Below are 20362 nucleotides of genomic sequence, written 5' to 3' on the forward strand. Positions count from 1 at the left end.
AGTGGGGTCGTAAGTCTGGCCTGGATCCATCACTTAGCTCTGGTAGCATTCTGCTCACAGTTGCAGTGGCATTTGTCTGCAGAGGTGAATGCCATACCTATGATGGCAGGCATTTCCATGATCAGGAGACTTGGGCACCCCAGCCTCCCAATCACAGAAATGCCCACCATAATGGATATGGTATTTGCCTCTTCAGATGAATGCTGCTGCAACCATGAGTGGCGCACTGCTGAGGGGTAAGTGGTGGGCCAGGGTAGGACTTCCAGCCCCACTTTCTATTCTTTTGAAATTTGTGCTTGTGTACAGCATGTTTGGAACATCTGTGTAGGGCTAGTTTTTCTGTAGTGTTCAGTGTTCATTCATGGCTTGATTATATAGGTTCATGTATGTGTAGCGCGTCACCTTAAGTGGCACAGTGGGGAAATGCTTGACTAAGAAGCAGGAGGTTGCCAGTTTGAATACTAATGCCAGTCTGGTACTATATCGGATAGCAGTGATATAGGAAAATGCTGAAAGGCATCATCTTATACCTTTCAGGAGGCAATGGTAAACCCCTCCTGTATTCTACCAAAAAGAAACCACAGGGCTTTGTGAGCATCAGGAGTCAAAATCGACTTGATGGCACACTTTACTATGTGTAGCACAGCCTATTGTATTGGGTGAAGGTTGTATTTTAAAGTAATCTCTCTGTGCACAATCATTGTACATATGAAATTAACCCCAATGTTCTGTTAAAGCCCTTTTGCTTATTTTTCCTTATGACATGGTTAGTTTCATAGATACAATGATTGTTTGAGCACAGTGAGATTACTTTAAAATACAACCGTCACCCAATACAATAGGCTGTGCTGCACAATATCCAAGCTAAACTAATCAAATAGAGGTGAACAATATTGAATATATGAAAACTTAGCAGTGCATTCTTGGGTATATTTTGTCAAAAGAAAAAAAAAATCCTTTCTTTATCAGTGCCATCTGGTATTACTGGAAACGTTTTAATCCTGAATCAAAATTAAAATGTACTGGTTTGGGGTTTCCTTTTTTCCTAAAGGAAGACCGCAAGACTGCAAAAATGACTACTTTTGTATTTAGAGGAACTGAGGAAGTTTAATGTTTTCCTGCCAAAACAAACTTCTGCAGACCTGTGCAATCCACACAGTGAAAATATTTAGTGTTGCACAGTGACTTCCTTGGGTGGAAATAATCCAGTGATTAATACTGAAGCTTTGCAGAGAGGAAATCACAGCTATTTTAGTAATTGGACATGGGAAATTTTGTTTATGTGTATCATTTCCTTTTTGACCTATTCAGCCCAAGGATAAAGTGTTTGGGTAATGGGGAGTAAATGAATATATGAAGCTGCTGTATACTGAGTCAAGTCTGCCTAGGCCAACACTGACTGCTCTGTTGGGCAGTTGTTCTCCAGTGTCTCAGGAAGGCAGTCTTGTTACTCAATAGGGGTTTTTTGGGTTTTTTTTAAAAATGTATATATACACTTTAGTTTTATTGGCTCTAGCACTTCTAACATAGTAAACAACATAAAGATACTTCAGGTGGAATAGAAAAAAGCGAGTAGCAACAAATGAATAGGGATGGGACTTCCCCAGTTGGATTAAGGGTTTACATGCTGATACAGAAGTAGAAAAAGTTGTACATGTTAAATATAATAAAGCTATTTTTTTATTGGGTGGGGTAGTGTTCAGGCGGTAGCCTCCTGCATGTGACATGAAGAGCTGACATGTGGTAAAGAAAGCATTTTGTTTGGCTGTCTTGTTTGTGACCCTCTTCTTAGTCTCTGTATTGTAAAGTGATCTCAATAATACAGGCAAGACTATGTTGCTTACTTAGGATTGGCTTTTATGTGCTACTTTCCCACTCTGTTTATAGCCAACCAAGTGGCTTACAATATAATGTTAAGCTACTCAGTGTTCTGCATGCAAAGCATGTACTCTGTGCACTGAATGTACATTGATATTGAACAATTGTAGCAATAGCCTTTCACCATGGGTTTTGTCAATTAAAATCTGCAGAGGAAAAAGAGAGTTCTGTATAGTGTCTATGGGCAGATAGACTTGAATCTCTCTTGACCTTTCTGTATTACACAATAATGCTAAATATATATTACTGAGAGTGAATTTGGGAAGAAACTAAGTCAAATATATGTAATGGAGTTTTCTAATTGTGCAGTTTATGACATGGAAGTACATAGCTATTTTCAAAACCTAAAAATTAAAATTAAAGATAAAACAGCATAGAAATATTGTTGAACATGTATTTAAGTAAAGCTATGAAGGCAGTTTAAAAAATCTTTTAGTGAGTTCAGTGGTACAGAGTGCTTTTCTTAACTGCCTAAAACACTTTGCATACTTTAGCTTAGTAATAATTGGAGCAATCCTGTAAACTAGCTTGTAAGTTATATACATGGGGACAGGGGAAGCTGAGACTCAGTGAATAGTGTCTTACCAAAGGCTATCAGAGGATTGCATGGCTCATCTATAGTTGCTGAGGACTGCCCTTCTGAGAGGTCATAGCTTAATACTCTATCCTAGATGGAAAGCAAAAGAAACTTCTGTATCTGTGTCTGCTTTGCACAACTTTCCAGCCACTGGAACTGTTTACAACCAGCAACCAAGTCAGTCAGGAAGGTCATGCAGATTTTGCTTCTCCTAAGTTCTCCCATGGGAGAAGCTCTGAGAGGAACTGCTGTCCCCAAGCAGCCCTGCGCTGTTTCCCAGCCTCCCCTATGTCACTCCGGGTCCTTCACATGGATTGTTCGCTGTTCCTCACAGCCATCCAGCTTTCCCCATGCCACTTCTAGGTCAGCATTTAAAAAACCCCTAACTACTTCGGACAACTGCCCCGCAATCAGCTGCCTCCCGGTGGTGGTGGGAGGAAATGGCCATGTTGGACCTTCTGATCTGTCCGACTACACACTCCTACTCGCTCACCTGTACAGGGTGCCAGCCAACATGGTGGCAGAACATAAAGCAGGTTGAGTAGAGGAGCTGAGTTGAAAAGAGAAATTCTGCATTATTTTTGTTTAAGGTTGTTTTATGTCCTAAATCGCCCAGAGATATAAGTGTGGGGTGGTGTACAAATGTAATAAATAAATAATTATCAAATGTGACCTACCAGTAAAGCAGACAGGAGTTCTGTCCAAAGTTCCCCAGATAGAGTTCTGAAAGGCTGATTTTGACGCTTTTTAAAAAGAGCTGCTTCACATGTTACATGGTTGCGAATCTGGGTTTGCCACTAATTGTTCACTCAAAACAGAGCTGTGGCTAATTAAAGCTCCCTGATTAGTGTGCCTTTTGCACATGTGCGATCACATGTTTGCCCCATTCACACTTTATATTTTTAGGTACTCAAGTAAATGTGAGGCAGCCCTCAGAATATATTTTTAAAATGTATTCAGAGTTTGATTGTTGGTACATAATGAGAAAGTCATTATGTTGTTGAAAAACCCAACAACTTTATAGGTTTTTGATGTACCATCTCAAAATGAAGTGAGTGCTGAGAACAGCAGTGAATCTGTTGCACTCGGCAAAGGGTGTTTATAACAAAGTTTGGATGGGAAATTGCTTCAGATAATATTGTGAAGGCTTGATTTCTTTATAAAAGAAGCGGTCAGCCATAACAAATTATTTTCAACTTCTATTGTTTTGCTATACGGCAATGTGAAACAGAAACACAATGTTCTTTGTGTTTTTGCCATTTACGTTTAGCCTTCTAGAATTACCAAGGTTGACATTAGCAAACCATGTTCTACCAATTCTGTGACCCGGTCCTGAACTATACACATCTTTATATTCTTGTACTGCTGGTTTCAAGTAAGCTTTTCAACGCCCTCCCCCCCCCAATGTTTGTGAGTATGTAGCACTTAGCTAACAGTATAATGAACTGCGTGTGGGATATATAGGTGGTTAGCCAAATCTCAGTTTCTGAAATGGTATGTTCACTGTCTTTATCCTTTTCTTCAAAACTTAAAGTACTGTAGCTTTTTCTTCTACCTAAGATGCCAGTAAACAATATGACTTCACAGCCTGAAAATGAGTTGGCACATATAGATTTTGAGCTCAATCAAACAATAGTCAGAGCTATTTCACACTTTTTTTTTGTTAGGTGTAGGCCTAAGATGATTGAAGTTTACCTTAGAAATCTAATGTGCAAATATTACCAATATATGTTTTTAAGCATGTGCATCATGCAGATATACTCATCAAGAGAGTTGAGAATGGTTGCTGCTCCTGACAAGTCTACACATCTGCAAAACAGCCTTAGTTCCAAATAAATCCCTTTTGCAATCAGTAGAACTCAAGTTGATCATGATAATTAAATCATTAATAAGCTTTTGATCAAAGCAGGAATGTAATAGTAGTAGTTACTAGCTTAACCTGAGTGGAACATCTGCACGCTAGTACTTGTTTGCTCCCCTCACCCCCTGCCACAGCCCCCCTCACCTCAGAGACCTTGCCACCCTCACCTAAGCTGTACTCCTGCTCCTCCTCCTCTTCCCTCCAGTTGCTTCCATCCCCCTCACCCCTCTTGGTCGCAGCTGCAGCGTTGCTGGTGCTTATGGACCAAGCTGCAGCCCCCTATCCCCAGAGATTTCCTCACCCAAGCCCCGCCCCTGCTCCTCCCCACAGGACCAGCAGCAGCGGTTGACCAGGCCCCTCCTCACTGCTGCCACTGCCATGGCTGCTCGTTCCCCTCAGGCTGCTGACAGGCCCATCCCTTGTCTGTCTGCCTGCCTCCCTCCACCAATGGCCTCGGTAGCCCCAAACAGCAGCAGTGGTTGACTGGGCCCTTCCTTGCTGCTACTGCCACCAATGCCATTCATTTCCCTCAGGCCTCTGACAGGCTCGGGCCCGTCCTTTGCCCTTCCTTTTTCTCTCTTCCCCTCCCTTCTTTTTCTCTCTTTCTCCCCCACTCATTCTTCCCCTCTGTCTTTCTTCCGCTCCCTTCTCTCTCTTTCTCCCCCTTCCTGAGTTAACAGATCTTGTTCATCTTGTTTCCTCATCTAGTTCACACAACAGCAGCCTCCTTCTCCTGAGGGGCTCTTTAAAAATAACCATGTACACTGCTCTGAGCTCCTCAGAGGAAGAGTGGGATATAAATGTAAAAAAAAAATCCTCCCTCATGGCCCCTCTCTTCGCAGACCCCTGCCCTCTATCTATCTATCTACCTCTCCTCTACAATCAAGAACATCTTCCGACCAGCAACGGTTGCATTCCAACTGACCTTAACCATCACAGGGTCCTCCCTATCTGCACATGGAGTCCCCACTACCCGATCGCCATGGTGCTTCTGCTCTCACAGGTTCCTCCTCCCTATCTGCATATGGAATGCCTACTGCCCAATCACCACGGTGCTTCTGCTCACGAACTTTCACGAGAAATGATACACACACACACACACTCTCTCTCTGTATAAATATAAGGGTTTGTTCTTCAAGCTAGGAACCGAGCCAAACTGGATCAGCACACACAATGCACCAAGGCCAAGGAGACTCTGAAACTGAGGCAAAGCCTGAGTTCAGACAAGAAGCCTCTATATCCTTCTTATCCTAAAGGATCCAGTGAACAGCCTGGCTGGCTGAGATCAGAGCAAGGTCAGAGAACAGATCAAGGTCAAGGCCATGCTCTGACAAGGCTTGTATAGTTCAGCTGCAACACAGGACAGCAATATGAAAGTTCTCAGGCCCAAGACATTTTACTCCTCACAATAGCCCTGTGAGAGAGACTAGGCTGAAACACCCAGAGAGTTTCATAGCTGAGCAAGGCAGAGGTGTAGTAAGTTTGGAGTGGGCCCTGGGTCAAAAAGATGGGCGGCAGGAGGGGGAAAGTGAAGCGCAAGGTGTGGCCTAGCTGCTGCTCCACCCCACTAGGGGGCCCAGGGACATTTGTCCATCCTTGTTCAATTATAGCTGCACCCCTGGAACAAGGGTTTAATATTTCCTAGGTCCATACAAATACACTATTTTCTATTCATCATCCCCAGCCTACATTATGTAGAGGGTCTGATAAGGAAGAGTTCACCTCCTTTGGACTAGCCACGTTGTCAAATCTGACTGAAGCAGGAAGCAGCTACAGGTACATTATGCTTGCAGGATAATGACAGGACCTACTCTGGTCAACTTGGACCAAGTTGGCCGCTGTGGATATACACTTAATGGCTATCTAACAGGTATTAACTGGAGAGGGATAATCATGGATGTTATGGGGCAGATGTTCCCTGTGTTTACAGAAGCCTCCACATACCCTCAAAATGGTATAGATTCATCTGCCCACTAGTATCAGTCAAGTTTGTGTCTGTGTTTAAACGCCCTACCTTACTGTTCTTTGGTATTGAGTCCTATAAAAATCATGGCTGAACTAGAATTACTTCAGAAGCCTTTTGCAAGGCGATATTAATTTTGCAATTTATATTAACTGGTTCTGGAACTTTTCCTAAACATTTCTTAAGAATTGTGTAGTCCCAAAACTGTTGGCATAAACTAAATATCAACCCTCTGCATGCAAATCAGCAGAAAGTGTTGCAGTACTAGTTTTTTTTAAGAGCAATTAAAAAACACACACACAACAAACCCACCCTAAATATCTCAGTGTATTATCTTGGTTATTAATTCATTGAATTCATTGAACTATCTCAGAGCAGTTGCATAAATACTGCAATGTCATCTTCTATATGAGTATATATATATATATATTGTTTGTGAGTTTGTGAGTTATATATTTAATGTTTGTGAGCTTCATGGGCAGGCTTTTCTTTTTCAATTCATCCTAGTGTGGCAAGTGCTTCTGCACAAAGGGTTCATATGCTAAGATATCGGTGTGGCTTTCACATGTTTGTATTTCTTGCACAGCACAGTTAGGAATCATTCTAGCTATAACGAAGTTTAAAATGTATAACTGCATAGGCAGAGCTGCTGCACAGATTCCTGTGAAAATAATGCAATTATTTTGCAGATATCTTATTCCATTTGAGTCTAGTGTCTTCATAAACACCCCTGCAAATATATTCATAAACATCTTTGTATCATAATGATACAATATATTATAATAATGCACATATTATTTATTTGTTTGTTTGGTTGGTTGATTTCCATACCACCCCTCCAAAAATAGCTCAGGGCAGTTTACACGGAGAAATAATAAATAAATAAGATGGATGGATCCCTGTCCCCAAAGGGCTCAGAATCTAAAAAGAAAGATAAGCTAGACACCAGCAACAGTCACTGGAGGTACTGTGCTGGGTGTGGATAGGGCAAGTTACTTTCCCCCTGCTAAATAAAAGAGAATCACTACATTAAAATGTGCCTCTTTGCCAAGTTAGCAAGTTACATATTAATTATCTGTTCTCTGTACCATCTATAGGTGTGTTGCAAAGGCCATAAGAGAATAGTTTCAACATAAACCTTGCTATTTCACAGAGGTCAGACTTCATGTATGTGGCAAACTTCCTGGTGACATTTTTGCAGCCAGTTTGCTAAACAATGTTAGCCCTTAGAGAGGGAATATTTTCTCTGCTTCCTTGCTCCTGGCCATTCTAGAAAGCGCAACCGATGGCTAATGCTGGTGTGTGAATAAGGGCATATATCTTTGAGGCTTTATTTGCTGTCATATTAAAATTTATCCAAATAAGCAAAACTTTGACATACTTTCAAACCGCATTTTGTGATGTTTAAACCATTGAGAGTAGGATTTGGGTTTGTTTGATTTGAGGTCTGCAAGTAGTTATGCCCATCAAAAAATTTTTTTCCAAGTAGTTAGACCAGTGAATTTTTCCCTCTTTGACAGATGTCCCAAAGCTCATCACAAAATGAGTTACAGAAGAAAAAGAGGCGTGCCCCTCCTCCACCTCCACCAACTCCTGCAATGCCAAACAGGACAGAAGAAATGGAAGACAAGAGGAAAAGCACAGTTGGTAAGGATTGTTCTCTTCAGTTGAAATCAGTGCATGTGTCCTATGCTGATCTGTAAGTTGTGTGGAGAGTCTCCCATGGACAAGAAACTATGTAATCTGGAAAATCATTAATGTGACAGAATGAAAGTCTGGAAATAACAAAGCATGTTTTATGTGATGTTTAATGAACTTTGCCAGAGGGGTAAGAGATTTATGTGATATTTTTAAAACTTGTTAAAAAAAACATGTGGGATGTCAAGGTCCAGTCATTTTTGCTCTCCTTCTGTACCCACTGCTCATGGACTGTTTCACAACACATGGTATGATCTGAGCAAAGTTAAACTGATTTTCGTTGGGAAAGTGTAAAGTATATAATTACTTCTCTAACTGAAAACAGTGAGACTTGAATGTAGTTAACGTCATCTGAGCCATGTTCTACATCTGAGGAGCTTCAGACAAGGGTGTCTTCAGATGTTGCACAGAATCTCCATTGCAGCTAAGTCTTGCATAACTTCTCTCAGCCCCACAAGCACACACTCCCCTCCACCCCCAACCCCATGCAAGTACCTACTTTCTAGATCAGGATATGTCAGTAAAGGTCATGACATCTGAATTTACCAATCTAGGCTTATTCTAACATACTTGCTTAAGAAAACCCACTTCACGAGTATTGCACCCATCCTAAGCTTCATTGGCTACCAGTCTGCTTCCAGGCTAAATTCAAGGTGCTGGTATTGACCTTTAAAGCCCTACACATCTTTGGGCTGGGGTACCTGTAGGACCACATTTGCCCATATGTATCTGCCAGGGCCCTCTGCTCATCATCTCAGGCCCTGCTCATGACCCCGCAACTAACAGAGATCCAGTTGGCGGGGACTAGAGAAAGGCCCTTTTCGGTTGTGGCCCCACAGCTTTGGAACGCCCTCCCTGAAGAGCTTCGCCATGCTCCCTGTTTTTTAATCTGACAACTTTCTTCTTCTTCTTCTTCTTTTCTTGTTTAATTTAGTTAACTTTATTACTTTTATTGTATCTTGTGTCTATCTTATTGTTGTGAGCCGCCTCAAGCAGTAGTGCACTGGAGGGGCGGGGTATAAATATTTTGAATAATTGAATGAAATAAATAAAACCCGAGCCCAAAACTAACTTGAATTCAAGGGTTCAAGTGAGTTTCGGGCTTAGGTTTTTCAAAAGCAAAAGCTTAGAATAAGCCGAGATTGATCGTGATTTCTGAACCCACCAATCTAAGCATATCCTAACCTAGAAAGGAAGTAGGCACTAGTGTGGGGATGGGAGGAGGGAGCATGTGCTTCCGTAGCATGAAGGAGGTGCATGAAGTTAGACTGCAACCAAGGTTTTGTGCAACATCTTAACCTGCCCAAAGTACAGTGTAAAAGCCAACTTTCACTTAGAGCGAGCATTAATAATAATAATAATAATAATAATAATAATAATTCTATACCACCCTTCCAAAATGGCTCAGGGTGGTTTACACAGAGAAATAATAAATAAATAAGAGGGATCTCTGTCCCCAAAGGGCTCACAATCTAAAAAAGAAACATAAGACAGACACCAGCAACAGTCACTGGAGGTGCTGTGCTGGGGGTGGATAGGGCCAGTTACTCTCCCCCTGCTAAATGAAGAGAATCACCACGGTAAAAGGTGCCTCCTTGCCCAGTTAGCATGTAGACTGATTCATCATGACTAAGCACCATTGAAATCAACAAAACAAGTTAGCCATAACTAACTTAAGTCCCTGGATGCTGCTGCCCAGTAACTTAAGAATGTTGACATTGACAGCAAAAAACATGGGATGGGATTTAATCAAAGTTAAGCATTTTAACTTCAATTCAATTTAACCTTCCCATCGAAGTCAGTGGGGTCTGCAGAGCTTAACATTGGCTTACAGGTGGCCCTCATTATCCATGGTTTCATGAATATCTGAGGATGGATCTTGGAGACCCAATTTCTTTATCTGCAGCATGAAATATAGGCAACTAGCAGACCCGGCGCATAGCATCTGCGCAGCTAGTTTGTCTCTGCCCAGCCGGGCTCCGCCGCTTTCTCTCCCTACCGCTTCCCCCTGCTTTCCTTCCACCCCAGTCCGTTCCCCATCCTTCCCCAGGCCATTCCCCATCGTACCGGAGGTCTCTGTCCTCCTCCCGCCACCAGCAGCTTTCCCTCCCTGCCCCCCCAGCAGCACTTTCTCTCCCCGCCAGGCTCCCTCCCCGCCATTTTCGCCCGCATGCCTCCTCTGCCAGGGCGTGCTGCCACTGGCACCGGGCTCCCTTGTGGGGCTGCCATCCTCCACTGCCATGTTTCTCCTCACCGCCTCCCACCTCCGCCCACCTCATCTCCGCTGCCATTTTTTCTCACCATCGCTGCCTCCCGCCTCCTCCTTCCAGCTGGCGGTCTTCCCCTCTGGGCCCGCCATTGGTCACGGCTTCAAGGGGACGTGGCTTGCCACATCCCCACACATCCCTCAGGTCTGTCTACAGGAATTAATTATAGATTTTCTCCTATCTGCAGTTCTTGAGTGGCTGGAAATGACTACTGATGTCATTTCCGGCCATCATTTTGAATGCAAAAAAAACCACACAAAACTCCCCACAAATAAACAGAATGAAAAATAAGAGGATTTGGGCAGCATTTCTGGCCCTATCTACCCCCAGCACAGTACTTCCAGTGACTGTTGCTGGTGACTATCTTATGTTTTGTTTTAGAATGTGAGCCCTTTGGGGACAGGGAGCCATCTTATTTATTTGTTGTTTCTCTTTGTAAACCACCCTGAGCTATTTTTGGAAGGGCGGTGTAGAAATCGAAATAATAATAATAATAATAATAATAATTAATAATAATGGCTTAAGAATGGTTGCTTGAAGAAAGAAACAGAGGGTTTAATACTGGCTGCACAAGAACAGGCACTAAGAACAAATGCAATAAGAGCAAAAGTAGAAAAATCCACAACAAACAGCAAGTGCCGCCTTTGTAAAGAAGCAGATGAAACCATGGACCACCTAATCAGCTGTTGTAAAAAGATCACACAGACTGACTACAAACAAAGGCATGACAAGGTAGCAGGGATGATACACTGGAACATCTGCAAAAAATACAAGCTACCTGTAGCCAAAAATTGGTGGGACCATAAAATTGAAGAAGTTGAAGAAAATGAAGATGTAAAAATATGATGGGACTTCCGACTACAAACAGACAAACATCTGCCACACAATACACCAGATATAACTGTAGTTGAGAAGAAAGAAAAACAAGTGAAAATAATCGACATAGCAATACCAGGGGATAGCAGAATAGAAGAAAAAGAAATAGAAAAAATCACCAAATACAAAGATCTACAAATTGAAATTGAAAGGCTGTGGCAGAAAAAGACCCAAATAATCCCAGTGGTAATTGGTGCCCTGGGTGCAGTTCCAAAAGACCTTGAAGAGCACCTCAACACCATAGGGGCCACAGAAATCACCATCAGCGAATTACAAAAAGCAGCTTTACTGGGAACAGCCTATATTCTGCGACGATATCTATAATAACCAACAGTATTGATGATAAAATTTTGGCATCCCAGGTCCTTGGGAAGGACTCGATGTCTGGATAAAACCAACCAGTCGATAACACCTGTCTGACTGTGTAAACAAGAAATAAATAATAATAATAATATTGACAAAATGATTTTAGGAAACTGCAAGAGAAGAAAAACAAATCTAAGTGTTGCATGGATTGACTACAAGAAAGCCTTTGATTCATTGCCTCACACATGGATACTAAAATGTTTAGAAACAACTGGTGTCAGCAAAAACATTCAGATATTTATAAAAAAAGCAATGAGCATGTGGAGTACACAGTTAGCAATCAATGGTGAGACACTTGGACAGGTTAGCATTAGAAGAGGCATTTTCCAAGGGGACTCACTATCCCCTCTGTTGTTTGTAATCGCCATGACCCCCACTTTCACAAATACTAAACAAAACAGGCCTCGGATACCAAACATCTAAAACATCAAGTAAAATAAACCATCTGCTGTACATGGATGATCTGAAGTTGTATGGAAACTCCGAGTCAGAAATCGAATCACTGCTAAACACTGTCCGTATATTCAGTAGCGATATAGCAATGGAGTTTGGACTAGACAAGTGTGCTGCATTAATAATGAACAGAGGGAAAATAAGAAAAACAGAAGGAATAGAACTGCCCAATGGAAGCAAGATCAAGAACCTGGAAGAGAAAGAACATTACAAATACTTGGGCATTCTCCAGGCTGATAACATTGCACACACTGAAGTTAAAAGAAAAATTGGAAGCAAATACATCCGGAGAGTTAGAAAAATCCTCAAGTCCAAACTCAATGGCGGGAACACCATATAAGCCATAAACACCTGGGTTATACCTGTTATCAGATACACTGCAGGAATAATAGGCTGGACCCAGGTTGAGCTAGAGACGCTAGATCATAAGACCATGAAAATCATGGCCATCAATCATGCTCTCCACCCCCGCAGTGATGTTGATAGGCTATACCTCCCTTGCAGCTCAGGTGGAAGAGGAATGCTGCAAGTCCATCAAACAGTAGAGGAGGAGTAAAGAGGCCTTGAAGAATATATCAAGGACAGTGAAGAAGATGTACTTACAATGGTCATTAACGAGAAACTATTCAGCACTTCAAATGGTCAATAACGAGAAACTATTCAACACCATGAAAGAAAGCAGGCCTACAAGAAATAACAAGTCAAGAACCGAGCAGAAAAATGGAAAAACAAGCCACTGCATGGTCAATATTTGCACAATATAAGTAGAAAATCAGACATCACCAAGACCTGGCAATGGCTTAAGAATGGCAACGAAGAAAGAAACAGAGGGTTTAATACTGGCTGCACAAGAACAGGCACTAAGAACAAATGCAATAAGAGCAAAAGTCAAAAAATCAACAACAAACAGCAAGTGCCGCCTTTGTAAAGAAGCAGATGAAACCGTGGACCACCTAATCAGCTGTTGTAAAAAGATCGCACAGACTGACTACAAACAAAGGCATGACAAAGTAGCAGGGATGATACACTGGAACATCTGCAAAAAAGACAAGCTACCTGTAGCCAAAGTTGGTGGGATCATAAAATTGAAAAAGTTGAAGAAAATGAAGATGTAAAAATATGATGGGACTTCCGACTACAAACAGACAAACATCTGCCACACAATACACCAGATATAACTGTAGTTGAGAAGAAAGAAAAACAAGTGAAAATAATCGACATAGCAATACCAGGGGATAGCAGAATCGAAGAAAAAGAAATAGAAAAAATCACCAAATACAAAGATCTACAAATTGAAATTGAAAGGCTGTGGCAGAAAAAGACCCAAATAATCCCAGTGGTAATTGGTGCCCTGGGTGCAGTTCCAAAAGACCTTGAAGAGCACCTCAACACCATAGGGGCCACAGAAATCACCATCAGCGAATTACAAAAAGCAGCTTTACTGGGAACAGCCTATATTCTGCGACGATATCTATAACAACAGCAACAACATTGACAATAAAATTCTGGCATCCCAGGTCCTTGGGAAGGACTCGATGTCTGGATAAAACAAACTAGTCAATAACACCTGTCTGACTGTGTAAACAAGAGATAATGATGATGATGATGATGATGATGTCTGGATAAAACAAACCAGTCAATAACACCTGTCTGACTGTGTAAACAAGAAATAATGAAATTAATTATTTCTGGAGCCCTGGAGAACAAGGTACTATACTTTTCTACCCTTATTTTATGCTCCCTTCCTGCTTTTTAAGTGGCCTTTTAAGCTCAAGGAACCTAACCCCCCAAACCCTATAGGGTTGAAGTCTCTTTATTTTCAGTTTCATTATTGGTGGTAATGGAATCCCTGTGAATAACAAGGGCCACCTGTAACTCTGCTTTTTCCAAAGCTCTGTTCTTTATCACTGATTATAATTATGTATATGTAGTTATATATACACGTAATTAAATATATACACCTTTATTCGATGCTGATAGGTTGTGGTCAATTAAAGTTATCAAATTATTCAGTGGCTGACATTCAGTCTAATACTATACTAGTGGAAACTTTGTACTAGTGAAAGGATGTTCTGCTGGCTAGTTCCACTAATTCAGGAGCTTGCATTCCAGATTAGTGTTGCACTGATGCATCAGCATGTGCTTGCGCTATCTATGGGGTTCCTGCTAATGTGAGAAGACAACTTCCTCAATCCATATATATATATATTGCAGGAATGATGCAAAGCTATCTGCTATCCTTATTGCATAAGTGCAATGCTTGCACACTCCGACAGAAAGTGCAAGAGATTGTGCAACGTGGAGCACTGGCTTAGCTACACAGCTTCTTTGTGCATGCAGATCTTTGTTCATTGCACTAGTGCAGCGTTAGCCTGGGTATCAGCCAGAATCTTTCAGGTTAATTTCTATTAATATTACAGTATGAGAAAAGACATGCATTATAACAAAGGAGGGTGGAGAGTTGTATCACTAGTATGCTCTACATTCTCTCACAGACGGAGGATTGATTCATGAATTAGGATTCCTCCCATGGGATGACTGCTGTGATCCACAGTGGTAGGCTATATGTGCAAATGTTGCATAAACGTTATTTATTTAGGCGAATATGGCTATTTTGTAAAAGTTTTATTATTGTAGGGATAATTGAACTCACTTATAATAGTTATTGGTTTTGTGGTGTTTGGTAAAAAAAAAAGGCATAGAAAACTAAAAAATTAACAAATGATTTGTTTGCTGAAATCCCATGATCATCAGGGAGTAATCACACAGATTTATACAGCAAACAGATGATGTGTTTCTGCTATTTGTGTCCCTTGAGCAAGAGCTGTGGTCTTCATATCCTCCTTGTGAATTTCCAAGAAACACCTGACATATCACTGTTGGAAACAGAATGCTAGATAAAAGAACCTTAGGTTCTCTCCAACAGGACTGTTTTTATGTTTTTATGTTCTGCTTTTATGCACTAGACAACACTTGCACATGTATCCAGCCACATGAATCACTCACAATGAAGTGATATGTGTGACTGTAATGGGAAGTTATTCCATGTCTGGAAATCATAACATGTAAATCAAATTAGGGGCAAAAGGTGCATTTTCCTTCAGATATTGAACAAGCTTTGTGCAGTTGAGATCAGTTGGAGTAATGCTTGATCATACCCTTAGCAAACTGTCTTTTTGATTAATTTCTAAAACTTATGGAACAGGTCATGCATATCAGAAATAATTAACCAGTACATTAAGAGAATCATGTTAAAGGTTCTATGATGCACTTAAAATTTCATCTGATGCTTTTGGTCTCTTATTTCATAAAGCATCCGAGACATGCACATAGATAACATAAATGAACATTCTGTCATGTCTAATTGCTTACATTACAAATACCACCCACTTTAGAAGAAACCTCATGGCTTTATTTCTACATTTATGTCCACTAAATGCTTCATATTTAATGACCCAGTATTTGAGCTGCAATAGGAGTCCATTATTCTGTAACGTGTCCCTGCACCATTGGCATTTTTTAAAGCCATGAACATTTTTTTATCGAACCTTTATTTGAAAGAATTACAGACAATTCTATATATAAAGCAAAAATCTACTCCCTCAGATGCATCTATACAACAATTGCATATAAGAGTTTAAACTAAAAAACTGTAACATGCAATGGCAATTCAATTGCCATGCAATTGCAATGGCAATTCAAACAAGTTATGATTTTCATCTTCTATTATATTGTCTCTAACAGTTACCAGGAAGTAACAAATAACTCCCAATGTGACTAGTAAATGTACTGAATTGGGGCGACAGTAAAATTATAATATCCATAGCAGTTAAACAAATGGACAGTTAGCAGAAAATTGGTGATCATGTCACAATACTGTTATACCTGTAACTAAAGATGTCAGTGCAAAATCCTGGCTGACATGATGTGCAGCCTGTCATAGGACAGGCCTGTCATGGGAATACTCTGTGCTGGGACCACTGTGGATGTGGCGGTAGCACCAGTCACAAGAACAATCACAAGAACAAGCGATTGCATAAGCAACTCTACTAGAGGTATTTCCATTATGGCAGACAGGAATAACTGTGACACTGCTGCTTGTTCAACCACTTGTTCTTAACAGTGTTAGGGTTGCCTGCATGTCCATAGCAGCCCTAGCATGGAGTGTTCTGGCAACAGAATGCTGCACATCATGCCAGCCACTGCTGACATATTTAATTGTATCATCTTGGTAGAATGTGGTGTGGTGTTACAGAAAAATGTGGTATAGTGAAGGAGGACAGTTTTCAGTAGTTTGGTATGGGTTCAGTTGCTGTGGATGTCATAACTTTATTGTTCCCACCTCTTTCCATACAACCTCAGTACATTTACTGGTGGCACTGGGAACTGTTACTTATCTCCTGATAGTAAGTCAGTACTATTATACGTGTGGGACCAATTAGATGAAAGAGAACTAATATCCAGGCATTTAGTAATGTGGCAAAGTGGATAAAATGTCAGACTTGGACTGAGGAGACCTGAGTTCAAATCTCCCCTCAGTTATGAAAATCACTGAAGACGTTGGGCCGATCGCTAACTTCCAGTTTACCCTACCGCACACGGTTATATTTAGATACCCTGAGCAGTTTGGAGGAAGTTGAGGATGGAAATGTAACAAATACAATGTCCATTGCAATATAAGTTGTGATTTGTTGACTTAAGCACCCTTGGCAAGCATATTCCACAGTAGCCTGAGGAAGTATGCAGGCTTTAAGAACATTTACGTGAATAGGTGATTGTGTGGGAATCTCTTATGTTTGTATCAAACACAAAGGCCAGGAAAGGGAGGACAATAACAGATGATATTATGGTGGACCATTTCTGCTGCCTTAACCAGACAACTCAAAACAAAACAAAACAAATTCAAGGGAGCAATTACATATGACATGGTGATTTCTTATGGAATTGTGTATGCATGCTTTTCTGTCTTAGATTCTTGAAAAATATATGGATACTGGTAAATTGTTTATGGTGCCCAACATTGTCACTAATTATGCACATGTGCAGCAAAAAGCAACAACACACAAACACAAAACACCCACATGTGCAGTGCTAGCATCTACATGGATGGGGGGTATATTTTCACTGATCCCCTCCCTTTCTCCAGGAGCATTCTGTACAACCCACAAGTAGGTCCTTGAGGACTGTGCGCCCCTCGGGGACCTACTTCTGTGTCACATGGAACACTTCTGGGGGGAGGGGGGAGGCAAAAATTGCCCCTCCCACATGAGCTTCTATGCTTCAGAAGTGCAGATGCTAGCACTGTGAAAGTGCTAATTTTAGTTGCATTTTACATAACATTGGTGAGGATGTTGGCCACTCTCTTCATCATGTTCTTTTACATATATGAGGTGGGGGGACCTGTTGGCAATAATGAGGACATTTTGGAATAGTCAATTTTCCAGAAATGAATGGGGGGAGGGGAGTTGGGGAAGCTGATTATTACATTCAAGGAAAACTAAAGAACTAGATACTTGATGATAAAAGTAACTAGTGAATTCCAATTGATTCCCCTGTAGGTAATGGACGGCATGTGCCACAAAAGCCTCCTAGAGGCAATACACGTGGTCCACCCCAGTTAGTGATTCCCCCACCCCCACCATACCCTCCTCCTGACAGAGATACTATGGACTCAACTGTATTGTACAGTGAAGCAGATGTTACAGACCCAACCAAGCTGGTACCCAAACGTAGGTTTGAATAATTGTAATAATTGTATATTTCTCTTATGTGTCAGCAAAAGTGGGGGGGGGGCTTTTTCCAGACTTTCCTCTGTTCTGTTTCCAGTCATACATGTGTTTTCCTTTCCAAACTATCTCCTTTTTGAAATACTCATTGCATTATATTAACTTTACTAATTAACAATGTGGACTTCTTACTGTTGATGATAATTCTCTTGCAAAGAATACTAAACTATGATGCTGCATGCATTTGGATGCAAAACTGGTAAGATTCATTACTTGTTTTTGTTTCATAATTGATTATTTTTCTCTCTTTCAATGAATACAGCCCACCTCCCATGCAGATACTCCACTGAGATGTAGTGCTAAACAATTCACATTCAGTCTAGTATTTTTCAGAATGCTGAAAGGCTATTTCTCAGAATGCTCAATTATTATGAATATACAACAGTGTTTATAGGAAACAATATTGAATGGAGACATTGAGCTAGTCAGGGTAAAAAAAAAATAACTCAGGTGAAAAGAAACCTTGGACTTTTTTAAAAAAGCAGGAACACGCATTTTTAAAACATTAAAAACTTATAGTGGGAACATAAAAACTCATAAGTTGCCATTCTCACTAACTGCGAAGCTGCTGTGTATAAAGTGCCTCCACAGCATTTAGTAATCTAGAGTCTGGCTGTGCAGGTGTGTGTGTGTAGGTGATTTTCATCTATCTCTTCTTACCCTGGAGCACTCTTTAACATGTGGAAATATGTCTCTGATGGCTGTGCAATCCTCAGGGACATATCAGGGAGCCAGCTTGGTGTAGTGGTTAGAGTGCCGGACTAGGACCGGGGAGATCCAAGTTCAAATCCCCATTCAGCCATGAGACTTGCTGGGTGACTCTGGGCCTGTCACTTCTCTCTCAGCCTAACCTACTTCACAAGGTTGTTGTGAGGAGAAACCTAAGTATGTAGTACACTGCTCTGGGCTCCTTGGAGGAACAGCAGGATATAAATGTAAATAATAATAATAATGATGATGATGGATGTTCTGTTTAACTTGTTAGCATTTCCAGGAGAGGAGAGATAGGTGAAAATGGTGGATCATAGAGATTTAGTTGTGCCAACAAGATGAGCAATGGGGATTTAGTTGTGCCAGCAATGGGGTAAATAACAATGGTGTGAGCTGTTGTATCTGCCCTGACCCTTAAAAGGTATTATAAAGGGATTCCTCTCTCTGCTGGGAATGGCAAGTCAGTGCTGATTTACAAAACACAGTGAATGAAGTAAAAATGATTTTGTAGTTGCTTCCATTACCTAGTTCCTGATGAGTTGTTAACTTGTGTCTGGGCTATAACACCTCAGACTGCAGGTGGGAAGTTTGCATGGTTGACTTTGTCCACATTGCAGCTCCTGGGTAGGAGGTTGTCCTCCATCCCAGCTGCTGCTAAGCACACAATCACAGACAGCGTCTCCAACTTTAGATGGATTATCGGCCCATGGGAGTGCACACAGCTCCTGATCTAGGGAACGAGGCGTCTCTTACCCTATTGTTCATCATGTGAACTGTTCTAGTATGTCAGGGAGGAAGGTTTCTGGCCCAGTCTTCTCCCCGATATACCAGTGTTCTGTTTGGAGAGGATTTTTTTTTTAATATGAAGGAGCTTTCAGTCATATAAACTACATTTTGCAATGCTTCTCTGATCCACCCGGCTGATCAGATGAACAGTAATTTAGGCTACTGAGATTTTATCAGACCATTCAATCTTGAACATGTTGTTCTAGCTAAATATCTCTGGTTCAACTAGTTAAACTCTGGTTGTTCTAGCTAAACATCTCTGCCACTTGAATGTGGCAGTTCTTCTGTTAACCTCAGGTGTTCCAAAAAAGGGAAGTATCAGTTTGTATCTTTTTAAGGGGGCCAACCCACATGTTATATGCGGGCCTGTATCTTTTTACTGGAGGAGGAAATGCAGCTTGAGGGAGTGATTTTGAGAGGAAAAGTGACTGGGAGGAAAATCCTCCCCTACAAAACCACCCTCTTCCCACTCCTGATTATAGCTTCCAGTGGCTGTTTTATTTGGTGGGAGATGAAACAGGTGGTGGGGAGTTGCACAGAACTCTATATGACATGTAAGAGCTCTGTTTATCATAATACAATTTTTATCTAATGTGCATTAGTCTGCTACACAGTCAAGCTTGTCTTGCCCATAAATAAAACAAAATTCTTCAGTACTAATCCCACTAGAGCTCCAGTCCATGCATTTTACGTAGCCTGTGTATGAATAATCTTCAGGCAGTGGATGAGCAGGTGCACGTGCACATCGCATGCATATAAAAAACCTCAAGCACGAGGACTGCCTGAGGTGTAATTCACAAAACCACCACCCACCTTTTTTTTGAGAGGGTAGAGTTCCATGGAATGTGCATCTGCACATTCGGTCCTGTGCATGGAACCTTTGTGTCTGTTATTACATTGGTTGGTGGAAATGTGCATCTACTCCTCTTGCACATGAAGAACATCCACAGCCCAGATTACGTGTGTAAATCAGAAGAAAGGAAGGGAGAAAGAGAGAGAGACTGTACAAAATAGATGGTGGTGGTGGTGGTGGTGGTTCAGTGCTCTCTCCAGAATTTTGGCACTCCTTCAGAAAGGCACTTTCAGTGGTCCCCTTTAAGCTGCTGGAAGCAGAGTGCACACTTAAACATTCTCTCATGC

The 20362-nt window shown here is 41.2% G+C and overlaps 1 protein-coding gene across 10 annotated transcripts in view; it reads left to right on the forward strand.

Moving 5' to 3' along the window:
• The window catches only part of COBL (cordon-bleu WH2 repeat protein), a 227214-nt gene that overhangs the window by 144166 nt on the left and 62686 nt on the right, over nucleotides 1-20362 (forward strand). For 9 of the 10 annotated variants that reach the window (XM_053259321.1, XM_053259322.1, XM_053259323.1 and 6 more), the window contains 2 exons: nucleotides 7800-7926; nucleotides 17498-17668. In XM_053259321.1, the coding sequence (XP_053115296.1) occupies nucleotides 7800-7926; nucleotides 17498-17668 (298 nt within the window). The remainder of the gene's footprint in view (nucleotides 1-7799; nucleotides 7927-17497; nucleotides 17669-20362) is intronic. The other variant, XM_053259328.1, reaches the window with a different exon arrangement.

The sequence above is a fragment of the Hemicordylus capensis genome, chromosome 6 (genome assembly GCF_027244095.1).
Source record: "Hemicordylus capensis ecotype Gifberg chromosome 6, rHemCap1.1.pri, whole genome shotgun sequence".
NCBI classification, from domain to species: domain Eukaryota; kingdom Metazoa; phylum Chordata; class Lepidosauria; order Squamata; family Cordylidae; genus Hemicordylus; species Hemicordylus capensis.